This window comes from Bactrocera dorsalis, chromosome 5 (genome assembly GCF_023373825.1).
Source record: "Bactrocera dorsalis isolate Fly_Bdor chromosome 5, ASM2337382v1, whole genome shotgun sequence".
In the NCBI taxonomy this organism is placed as follows: domain Eukaryota; kingdom Metazoa; phylum Arthropoda; class Insecta; order Diptera; family Tephritidae; genus Bactrocera; species Bactrocera dorsalis.
The window spans coordinates 53594913-53607449 of NC_064307.1; the positions used below are offsets into that span (position 1 = coordinate 53594913).

Sequence of the window (12537 nt, forward strand, 5' to 3'; positions counted from 1 at the left end):
CGGCACAAAAGTTTGTGTTCAGGTGCAGTAGCGGGGCAAAGTGAAATAGGTGTAATTTAATTTATAGACATGTGTGCATATGTAAATGGATATTAATTGACAAAAAGAAAATTAGCCAACAAGCAATTTGCAATTCGCATTTTTAAGTGAGTTATAGTCTCGTGTCGCCTGCAATTCGAATATTGCATATAAATGCATACATGTCTCATATATATGTATATGTTCATTTCTGTACGCTTTGTACTATCTCGGTCTTATCGAACATGTGTGACTGTATAATTTATTAAAATAGTTAACATTACATATTTTCTAAATATATTGCTGTATTCCGCCCTTTAGTAGCAAGGAACATGTTCAATTTTGAACAAACCCCTTTTGGTTCACCGTCTTCGGCGCTCATTTCACAACGTCTGAACATGGTATGCTAACAATCCTTGACTGTTGATTTTTCTGGGGCAGTGTCGGGAAACTCGTTATCAAGCTAAGCAGGGTTGCCGCGAATCACATTTTTATTTTACCAAATCCCTTGAAAAAATTTACCAAATTAAAAAAAAAATTACCAAACTTTTTTTTTTACAAATTTTATTTATAAAAAATTAAAAGAAACACATTTACTTCTCTTTTTAAGCGTTTTTTATTTACAAAAGAAATAATTAAAAAAATTAAAAGTATTTCAAATAAACTTCAGTTCTTGTTTCTCTTAAAATTAATATAAAAAAAAAGATATAACAAATATCACTTCGTGTTTCTCTTAACATTAATGACAAAAAATTGGTCATAAAATAACTTCTTGTTTCTTTGAATGAAATAAATTTAGTTATTGTTAACAATCGTTAAAGGAGCTTAAAGGCCATACGAATTTTAGGAAAGTTCAAAAATTCATCAACAATCAAAGAGATCACCACATCTCCTCAATAGCTATAACTTCGACCTCTTTGATTGTTGATTATTTTTCGATTTTTCCAAAAACTCTAATGGCCTTCAAGCTCACTTAACGTTTGTTAACAATAACAAGTTATTTGACAAGCCAGAAAAACCAAAAACATTGAATTAAACTTAGTTTCAGGATCAAAGTTGGTTGATCAAAATAAATACATATTCATACATATGTATGTATATTTACATTTGACAAAATTAATCAATCAAATATCAAATTTCATTTAAAGTAATGTTTAGCTGCCCACACATAATTTGTTTCATTTTGAGAATTAGCAAGTTCTTTTGCTAGCATAATGTTATTTATGGTTTTATATGACAATTTATTTCTTGTTTTCGATTTAATTAAAGACAAATCGGAAAACTTCCGTTCGGCAGCTGCTGAGCTGTGGGGTAAAGTCATCAAATTATATACAAAATTTGTGAGATCTTGGAAGCATGCTTCTTCCATTCCATTTTTAAAAACTGAAATTTTTTCCCAAAAAATCTAGAATATTCATTTCCGTGTTCAATTCCAAGTTGGTAAGCCTTAATAATTTCCACTGGCTAACTATAATTTCAGGATCGCTGGTTGCCAAACCTGGGAAGTTTTTTAATAATGGTTCAATTGATTGTTCAGAGTTGGATAAAACTTTACCGGGTGTTATTATTACTAAATTTTTAACATCTTCTCTTGAAAAGTCGAATCTTAATTTGTTTTAAGTAAAATTTGAGAACATTTCTTTTTATTCTTCTGCTTGGGAACCAATAAAAACATTTTCTATTTGAACATAATTTCCTTCATCTAATAAATCAATATTATTCAAAGATTTCAAATTTCGAACATATGCGTTTGACATAAAATTGACCAATATTAATTTAAAATTGGATTCCAAATGCAAATGTAAGTATGGCAATCTAACCTTTTCTGATTGAAATTCTTTATTCATATCATTGATAATTTTCAGAATGTAGGATAAAAAAGAAAGTATACCTTTAAATCGGGCTCATTCATTGGCAATGGCAGGTCTGAAGCTTTAATATTGTTCACTTCTAACACACGATCAAGAAAATATAAATATAGTGGAAGCCATTGTTCAATAATTCTATTAATAACCTGCTCCAAGGCAAGCCATCTTGTTAAAGAAACGCCTAATATTTTGTGGGGCTCCACCTGACAATATTCTTAAAATTCCTTCAATTCTTCGATTCTTTTCGGGCTATGAGAAAAAAACTGTATATAGAGCGACAAAGTTGTTCAATTTGACGCGGCAACTGTTTACACGCGCAAGCTGAACATAAATGTAGGGAGTGACAAGTACACTTGATAATAAATATAGTTTCAAAAAAACTAAAAAACACGCTTTTAAAGCATATCAAACTAAAAAGTGAAAAATAATTCTTTGTATAAACTAACAATAATAATGAAGGATTGCATTATTGTGAGAAAAGCGTGGCATGCTCGATATATGAAAAATATGTCACAAAGCACCCCACTTAAAAAAGTTACAAACATACATACATACATACATACATACAAGTGAAGCTAATAAAAGCGTATTAAAAAAAAGATCTACGTCCGACTTCAACTTTTCTTTTAGGCTATTCAATTCTCCGGCCATTACATTTGCCCCATCGGTTGCTAGTCCGATAACATTTTTAAGAGGAATATTTCGTTGCATAAAGATTTTTTTAATATCTAAGTAGATGAATTCGCATCGCAATACTTTAATTCTATTAAACCTAAAAATTTGTCATGAACACTTCTTGAAAATTTGTCAAAAAATCGAACAATTAAAATTAAGCATTTTTTTTGTCGAAACATCCGTGGTTTCATCCACAATCAGAGAGAATTTGTTCGTTCTTAATTTGTCGGTAATTTCTTCACATGACCTCTTACCCAACTGATCCACTAATTCTGTGGCTTTTGTTCGGCCGCAATGAAGCTGCTGTGCAATTCGAGAGTCCAGGCAGCACTCTTTTAACAGTTTCGGTAAGAAATCCATAAGTAAAAATGGCAAATTGTGGCAAATAAGAAACATAACCATAGTTAACTCCGCATGATGTACTTGCTTAGACATTTGTTGATGTTCTTCATCCAAAAACTTGTCCATTTGGATTTGATGTTTTTTTTCTGTTCGTTTTGTTTGTGGATTGGGAAAACATTATGTTTTTTAAAAATGATAAATGGTTTGACAGCTTCTTATCACAATGCAATAGCTACACCCATCTTTATTCCGCAACCAAGAAAATCTCGATAGCCAGTCATCTCGGAATTTTCTCCAAGTTTGTTTTACGGGATGTGTTTCACTGCACAGAAATAATAAAGACATGATACATTTGGCCATATATTTAGCAAACTATCTTACCTGCGGCCACTGTCACTGCTGGTTTCATGCTCCTCTTCAGGAGGTGCAGGTCTTTTGCGTATAACAAATCTAAATGAATAAAGCATATGATGATTTTCTTATTGGAATCAAAATTAAACAACTATGAGCTCATTTTCACTTACCTATCCATGATTTGTTATTATTTATTAAGTTAATTAAAAAAAAACTTAAACGCGCAATATCCAACACCATTTGACACGTGGAAAGCAGAAAAACAGTGCAGCGTTGCCATAAACAAAAATCAACCAAATAACCGCAACCACATTGGTGTTTTTACTGTGGCTGTTGTTATTTGATAAATTTTTTGTTATTTATGGCAACGCTGGAACAGTGCTGGTTTCATTTATGTCAAATGTGCTTAAGACTACTAACCAGGGAAGAATTTTATAGTACGTTTTTAAATGTTTCTACAAAACTATTTGAAAAGAAATTAAAGATAATACAATTCAATCGAAATGGACTTAAATTTTGAAAATTTACCAAAATGAATAAAAATTTCACATTTTACCAAGGGGAAAATAATTTACCACATTTGGTAAAATTTTACCAAATCGGCAACCCTGAAGCTAAGCTAGTAGAGCAGTGTTTCCTAAAGTGGGCGATAACGCCCCCTTGTGGGCGCTGCAGGTGTCAAGGGGGGCGTAAGAGACCCAGAAAGAAAATGGGGGCGTTGTGTAGAGGCCTGGGGGGCTATTTGTAATTTTATTTAGCTAGGAGGCCTCTTAAACAACGACTACATGAGCTCTCGACTCTCAACAACAATTTGTGAACATCAACTAATATGAATTAAAAGATTGCTCAAACTCGGTTCTATATTTCTCTCCGCGTAGTTCATCTGTTTCTCTCCGTTGCTGCTTTCGCAGCCAAACTGCTTCTACACAAAAAAAATCTGGGCAGACGTGAGTTTCACAATTTTCCGAATTTATCAGTATCATGCAGTAACGACGAATTGTTTGCCTTTGCCAACATTTGGAAAACCTCCACATTGACTTCACCGAACGATACCAGGACATTTTGAACTTGGAAATACCAGACTGGGTGTTGGATCCGTTTTCAAATGTCAACACAGCAATGTCACCTCAGCTGGAAGAAGAACTTATAGAATTGACAACAAACGAGGAAATAAAAATCAAGTTCAAAAATGGTTACCAAGAATTTTGGCTACAAAAACCGATCTCGCAATTGTACCCTGGATTGTGGTCAATCGTTCAATGATTCTTGATGGCATTCCCATCATTATATTTGTGTGAACGTGGATTTAGTGTTGTGACAACACTGCTTACTAAAAATAGAAATCGCTTGCTTGTTACCGAACGTGGCGACTTGCGACTGTTCTTGAGTAAATTGGAACCTGATATTAACAAAATTATTAAACAGCATCAGATTCATCCTTCACATTAGTTTTTATATATGGATCGATTATTTTAGTTTTATTTTAAATAAAAGATTATCTGTTTTAATACTATAAAGTTGTGTTTCAATAATCATTTTTATTGGCAGGTGGAGCCCGTAAGAGTTAACTTGAGACCTAAGCGCCGTTGTATGTTACCTACTGCGCTCAGGTTTCAAGTTGCTGGTTATAGTAAAAGTTTCGTTTAGAATTCTCCGTTAATATACATATATGGGTCATAATAATTAATTTGAAGTTATAGGGGTTTTTAAATAGGTGAAAAAATGGGGGCGCTAAAAAAATATTTATTCTCAAAGTGGGCGGTAGACAAAATAAGTTTGGGAACCACTGTAGTAGAGTAAACCAGAGGTTCATACATGCAAACAGTTTTTAGATAATGGATCTTCTAAAACTAATTAGAATTAACTCTCTTTACGTAGTTTATGAAGTTTTTAAGATCGCAAATTTTTGCACACTTCCTTTTCTCTTCAATAAGCTGATCATTTAACGGAACCGCCTATATCGGACCACTATAGAAAATAATTGTAATATAAATGGAACGATCAAAATCTAGTTTTTAAGAAAGTTTCACAAATTTGGCATAGATTATTTCGCAGGACATTACAATTTTCCACCAAATTCTCCGTTGTTTGCACACCGATAACGGGTTACGTTTTCAGATGTAGTTATACATATATATACATATAGTTGCTATAAAAAATACATTGTGGGGGATTATTTTGCTTAACACAAATACATTAAAGAGGGTGCGGCGCTCGGGTAACACTGAAAATTATTTATCACATCTATGGTGTGCTTTTCAAAGAAGACATAGTTAAAAATATTATTTTAATGATAGAAATATTTTGCAATATAAAATATATGAAATAAAATAAAGTAAAAGGAGCATAGATGCCAATGGAATGCATTAACATGACTTCTTTTCAAAAGGCAGTCTGATTCCGTTTTAAAATAGTCTCATATTAGGTGGTGCTGTGAGAGTATTCCCACAGGCAGGCTAAAAAATAATTTTTAAAACTGTACAGTGATTACAGCGATTTTCCAGTTTCCGTTCATTTAATTTCTTTCTCTTGAGAACTGAGAATAAAGTCGCGGGGCGCCTCGTCCGGAGAATAAGATATATACATTACGAATGAATTTTGCAATCGTTCCCATTAATGATCACTTACAAATGGTTGACTTGACTTCTGCAGAATGAACGACCCGAATGACAGCCATAAAGCTACTTTTTGGTATCAGCAGCATTTTTGGAACAGCAAACGAAAATGTTCAACAAGCTGGCTTCAAGACACGATTTGCAGACGGGAAAATTTCTCTGTCGCTAGGTCGTGAAGTGCAGTCGGCTATGTGTTTAAGATATTTATGGCATTTTCCGCTCCAAGTCTTACCAGCTTTGACAGAGAATCATGAAGCAGAATGGTTAGTGTTATTTATTTGGTAGCCTTTTATTACCAGGCTAAGCTTCTTCCTTTCTTACACAACCATCGTTTTAATAATTTTTTTTTAAGTACTCGGCGGGCTTTTTTATATCGTTGATGATATTTTTTTCTTCATACTAATTAAACTTTAAGTATTTTTTTTTCAATATTATTTTATTTATTGGATTTGTTTTTTTTTTCTTAAGCCTAACAATTAGTTGTAAAATCTTAAATCTATTTAAAAACTAGACAGGTACAAGCAAGTGATTGAGCTGTTTTGGTGATACGTTGTTCTTTAGTACGCAGCCATATCTCTTATTTTAAGGCGTGTTTGATCGCAGAAATGTACCAAAGAACTAGCCAAAGGGTTTGGGGGTCAAGTAAGAGCATGGTCGACTTTACCGGCAATTAATGAAAGATTTCGATCTAATTCCTTCGCGAGCCGATAGAAGGAAGCTTTGTCCTTGATGCATTCTCAACAAAAGTTCAGTTGTCGTTGATGTTTTGAAAGGGAATCACGTTAAACGCCATGAGTATTAAGTACGCGTCGCGCTACGAAGCTGTGTTTCTTTGCATCCACCCGAAAGTTCTCAAAATGTACAAATCAGCGGCTGCTAAATATATGAGAAAGTTGAAGGCATTTGTACAGAAGTGGATACAGCGATATAAAGGGCTAAAAATGTCGATGATTTACCAGAACGTAGTTCGATAGCAAAAATGTGAACAAAAAAGATGAAAAAAGTATAGTGAATCTGTTTTCGCGGAATCCTGCTTTAACGCTGCGAAAAGGACAAGCAAAATTAATGGCAAAAGGTTTAGATATATCCTACGAAACTTCTTCTTACTCATGATCTGAAATGGCGCAACACAATGAAGAAGCTTCTGTTGACTGAAAAACTTGTGACAAAGCAACCCGCTTAGGCGCATGAGAATATTGATAGAGATTTTGAAAATGTCATTTTTACTGATGAATGTTCTATATGGGCACGTTCTGTCCTCACGCAAGCCTGGTCAATTTCTACCAATAGGCTTGTTGAGCGGACCGTTACACATGGAATAAAGGTGCATCTTTGGGGCTGCGTCTCAAAGCAGGGATTCGGCACTTTGTACCTCTTTACTGACAACCTAAATACCAAGAAAATGATAAAAATCTACAAAAAGGCTTTACTGCTATCTGCCAAACGATGGTTCGTCAGAAAAAATGAAGATTGGATTCTGCAGGAGGGCAACGATCCTGTCAAGCTCTGTACTCAGTGGAAAACTCAATCTGGCATCGTTACATTGGATTGGCCGTCGCAGTCGCCCGATGCAAACCCTATTGAAAATGTGTGGGCATGTATAAAACAGAAGCTTCGCAGAAGACGCGCATACACTGTGAAGCAGTTGCCATACGAAATTCGTCGGATCTGGAGATCTTTGCCACTAGAATACGCGTAAAATTAGTAGAAAGCATGCCTCAGAGATGCCAACCTTTGGTCCTTGATTGGAACCTTTGAATTATATATATCAATGGGTCATACCCCACAGTTGAATGCCATACATCCAAATTGGCTTTATGACCACATTATATAAAAGCACTTTGTTGTCCAGGCTAAGTTTGGAGTTTTTATTTACATGTTATTTTACTAGATATATGTATGTTTTCTCCACGTGAGCCTTCTATCTACATAGGTGAATACCAAGATATGTTACTTCGTTCGCCTGGGGTACTAACATATTGTTTATTTGTACTACCGGGCATATTTTTAGTCTTAGCGAAAACGTAAATGCTTACATTTCTGTTCATTCACAGTTATACGCCAATTCGCTAGCCATTCTTCGACAGAATTTAAATGCTGCGCTAATATTCTTGATGCTAAAATGTGATATTTACTACGGCTCACTATAGCTGTGTCATTCGCAAAAGTTAAAATTAATACATTGTTAGCTGTTGGAAGGTCTGCTGTATACGAGTATATGAGGTATAGTGTTGGGCCTAAAACATTGCACTGTGGTACACCAGCCTTTATCCGTCGTTCATCCGATATGAAATCTCCTACTCTCACCATACATTTTTTATTTATGTTTTATACAATTCTAAAGGTAGAGTTTTTTTTAATATTATGTAAAAGACCATCGTGCCAGACCTTATCAAACGCCTGTGCCCAGTGCTCAAATGCTTTCCTTATTTCGTTAGTAATTGTATTTACTTGCTCTATTGTGCCATTTTTCGCACGAAATCCGAATTGATGCGTTGGTATTGAATTATTTAATACTTTTTCAAATATTTTAGAAAGACAGTAATTATATTTTAGAAAGAAAGTAATGAACATTTCATCAGTAACTGGAACGAATTTCTTATGCAGCTTTAATCAACCGTCCAGCTTTGGGAGTTTTCCCTGGAAAAGAATGGCCTGACCATTTAAAATCCATTCTTAACAAAATTGCACCTAAGGGCCTTAGTAATTTGACAACTATGATGTGTGGATCATGCTCGAATGAAAATGCATACAAAAATATTTTTATTTGGTAAGTAAAAATTTGTGGATACTGTATGCCTTTAAAAACAATCACATCATAACATATAATATACATATGTATGTACTAATGGCAAAAATTATTAAGTGTTCGCTTAGGTATTGAATTAGAATTAGCATCATATTGAAGTTTGTCCTGTAACACGTGGTCTATTGTGCCCTCACATTTTCATAAAAAATCATTTATTATCACTACGCTGTTAAGTTTCGGCGCCTAGTTATTAGTCCGATATAAGAATGACCCTATTAGTTTTAAACCGATTCTGAATATGGTTTAAAGATTGAATCCAAATCCTGAATTTCCCTAATATGTCTTAAACTATCATATTTTTGCCACATCAATTCTGGTCTGATGTTACTCGTATATCTAACAGTAAAAGCTTTATCGGTTTGCTTTGATTAAAACACCGCTTGGTGGTACCGAATAATTCGTCGAAATCATTCCCAAATTGTCAAAGCTGGTGATATTTCTTTATAAAAGTTTAGACCTCTTCGCATCACCATTTCTCCGTATATACCGTACATGCTATATGTATGTATACGGAACCAACAACAAGACTATCGCGTTAAAATCAATGCAACATTACATTTACATATATACCTCTAATAGTGGTACAACCAATTGCTGCTCTACATCTATTTGTTAAGGGTGAACTAATGTATTTTATACAGTTGTTAGTACGATTTGGGATAACGTTTGGTTAGCAAAGATTTTTTAAGATAATAAGCTTGGCTTTGAATTTGCTATTTTAGTCTGTTTTTGGATGTAAAGTCCTTGCAAGATTTCTTTAAATGAAAATGGTGGATCGTTGAATCGAGTCGAGTAATTTTTCTTTATGTTGGTTTACCCTTATTAACAATATATAGCATAATAATTCAATTATATCCAGTTTTTTGTGACAGCTACACACACATTTTATATAAACGTACATATATCAAAAATAGATGCATCTCAACAAAACGTAGATGTGGACCCCAAGTACATAAAATGTATTTTTTCTGTTAAAAATAAAACTTTTCAACATACGATCACAGTAAGAAGTAAAGATAATTACAATAATTTTCAAAAGATATTCATTGTAGAATAGTTGGCTCAATCACCGAATTAACCCCTAATATTTACTTGGCATTAAGTCAGAAATAATTGTTGTCTTTTTATTTTTTTTTATCTGAAATAATAATATCGGAGAGCCAGAATGAGTTCACGCTTTTATTAAATTAAACTCTTTCAATTAAAATACGCTCAGAAATTAGAATATTCGATTCTTACTGAAGGTTCTATTTTGTGAGCGGCAACTGTATTTTTATGACTAATATACTATATTAACAGGTTTTGATTTTTCCTTATAGGTACCGTCGCCATCAGCGTGGAGAGAATGTCCACTTCTCAGAGGCCGAAAAGCTGTCTTGCATGATTAATCAACAGCCAGGCTCACCGCCATTAAGCATACTCTCCTTCAAGGGCGCATTCCATGGGCGCACTTTGGGCGCACTCTCAACCACACATTCTAAGTATATACATAAAATCGATGTACCTTCATTTGATTGGCCAATTGCATCTTTTCCCGAATATAAATATCCACTCGCGGAAAACGAACGTCATAATAAGAAAGAAGACGATCGTTGCTTGGCCGAAGTTGAAGATCTAATTGTACAGTACAACAAAAAAGGTATACCGGTGGCAGGCATTGTAGTTGAACCCATACAGAGCGAAGGCGGTGACAACGAGGCATCACCAGAATTCTTTCAAGGACTGCAGAAAATCGGCAAACGCCATGGTACTGCCTTACTGATCGATGAGGTACAAACCGGTGGCGGTTGTACTGGTAAATTTTGGTGTCACGAGCATTTCAACTTGGATGGACCTCCCGATGTGGTGACTTTCAGCAAAAAAATGCAAATGGGTGGTTACTTCCACAAGAAAGAATTCCAACCGTCAGAAGGTTATCGTGTCTTCAACACCTGGATGGGTGAGCCTAGCAAATTGTTGCTGTTGGAAGAAGTAATCAACGTAATTAACGAAGATAATTTGCTGAAAACTGTCAATGCTGCCGGTAAGGTGCTTAAGGATGGTCTTTTATCTTTGGAAAAAGAATTTCCACATATCCTAAATTCGACAAGAGGACGCGGCACATTTTTAGCGGTGAATTGCCAACACAGCAAAGCTCGCGATGATTTCGTTGGACGTCTCAAACTTAAGGGTATACAGACTGGTGGCTGCGGCGAACTCTCGATTCGATTCAGACCAGCTTTGATATTCCAGGAGAAACACGCACACATTGTTTTGGATGCCTTCAGAAGCGTATTAAAAGAATTGTAATTTGATAGAAAAGTTACCACATTTGCATCAGTTATTTCCTCTCTTTGCATTTAGCACAAAATACATATGCAGATAATAACGGATTAAGTAATTTTATAGCGCTAAAGTGGAATATGCCCATAAGTATTTGAATACTTAGTATAATTTTTCATATCAATTTTATATGATGAAATTGTTAGAATGTAAAGCGTTTTTATTTTTAAAGCGTTTTTATTTTTGAAAGATAATTAATAGAATATCCTACTAATATACAAATATTGAATTGTGCTCTGAAAATTTTCTTCCAATAAATAACGAAATGTACATATTTACCAAATACAAAAAGACTTTCAACAAATATTAAAAAAAACTTTTAAAGCACTCAACGAGGACTCAACGGTCGCAACTCAAATCGATATGTATGTAGATATGTAGTGAAATTCTTCATAACCGGACACTCACCGCCGCAATGTGTTGTTCACAAATTGTACTCAACTTTTTTACATGTTTCATTAAATTTTGTCCGGTAATCAGGAATAATTTGAAGGAAAAATGTTATCTACGGTCGCACTGAAACTATAATACCTTCACCAATAAAAAAGTTTATGTACCTACAAGATATTGTTATTTATAGGTAGGTTTGACTAATCCATACAAAAACTTTATTTGTATGGCAACTATATATGTATATTCGATATCATCCGATATCGGCGTTTCCGAGAAATGAGCAGCTTCTTGAGAAGAAAAGGACATGTGAAAGATTTCAGGTCGACTTGTAAAAACTGAATTACTAACAAGGTGCATTCCAAAGTAAGCAGGACTTTTTGAATCTAACGCTCCCTGGTGGCGCCATCTACATATATGTCGACTGGTGCGTTAGAATCTACTATCTTTATCGATTGTACACTGAAAATTTCATGACATTTCATCGATTGGACGTAGTTGTTGCGTTTTAAATGTCAGTATGTTTGTGTTATCGGTGCGAAAATGAGTTTCGAACAAAGAGATAACATTAAATTTTGTTTTAAAGTTGGTAAAACTTTTACCGAAACGTTTCAATTGATGAAACAAGTTTATAGCGATTATTGCCTATCCCGTAGCAGAGTGGTTTTGACGTTTACAAAGTGGTCATGAGGACATACATAAATGACGATCAACATGTGGGCCAATCAAAATACATGATCTCCGGAAAATCCATCGAAACTGTGCGTAAATTCATCACGAAATAGCCGAAATCATCATTGAAATTCATGGAAACGGAATTGAACATCTGCAAAACATCGATTTATCGCATTTTGACCGAACATTTGGGCTTACAAAGGTGTGTGCACGGTTTGTTCCGCACAAATTGGCTGACGACCAAAAATTGCTCAGACTCCAACATTCGAAGGAAGATTATTTGACCAAAAATCACATTTTAACCACTCCCAATATTCAACTGAATGGCACCGTACGACTTCTTCCTTTTCAGAAAAATGCATTTGACCATAAAAGGAAAGCGTTATGCAGACGTAGAGACCATTCAAACGGCTTGCACCGGCATACTGGCGGTCATACTGGCCAACGAGCTAAGCCGCTCGTTCGACAT

General features: G+C 34.6%; 1 protein-coding gene and 1 pseudogene across 1 annotated transcript in view; one reads left to right on the forward strand and one right to left on the reverse strand.

The window, feature by feature from the left end:
* The window catches only part of LOC105230343 (4-aminobutyrate aminotransferase, mitochondrial), a 38178-nt gene extending 26884 nt beyond the window's left edge, over positions 1-11294 (forward strand). Inside the window, exons 4-5 of the mRNA XM_049458109.1 lie at positions 8480-8642; positions 10001-11294. Of these exons, the coding sequence (XP_049314066.1) occupies positions 8480-8642; positions 10001-10970 (1133 nt within the window). The 3' untranslated portion in view covers positions 10971-11294. The remainder of the gene's footprint in view (positions 1-8479; positions 8643-10000) is intronic.
* LOC125778807 (uncharacterized) lies at positions 1026-3374 on the reverse strand (annotated as a pseudogene).
* Positions 11295-12537: the final 1243 nt, after the last annotated feature.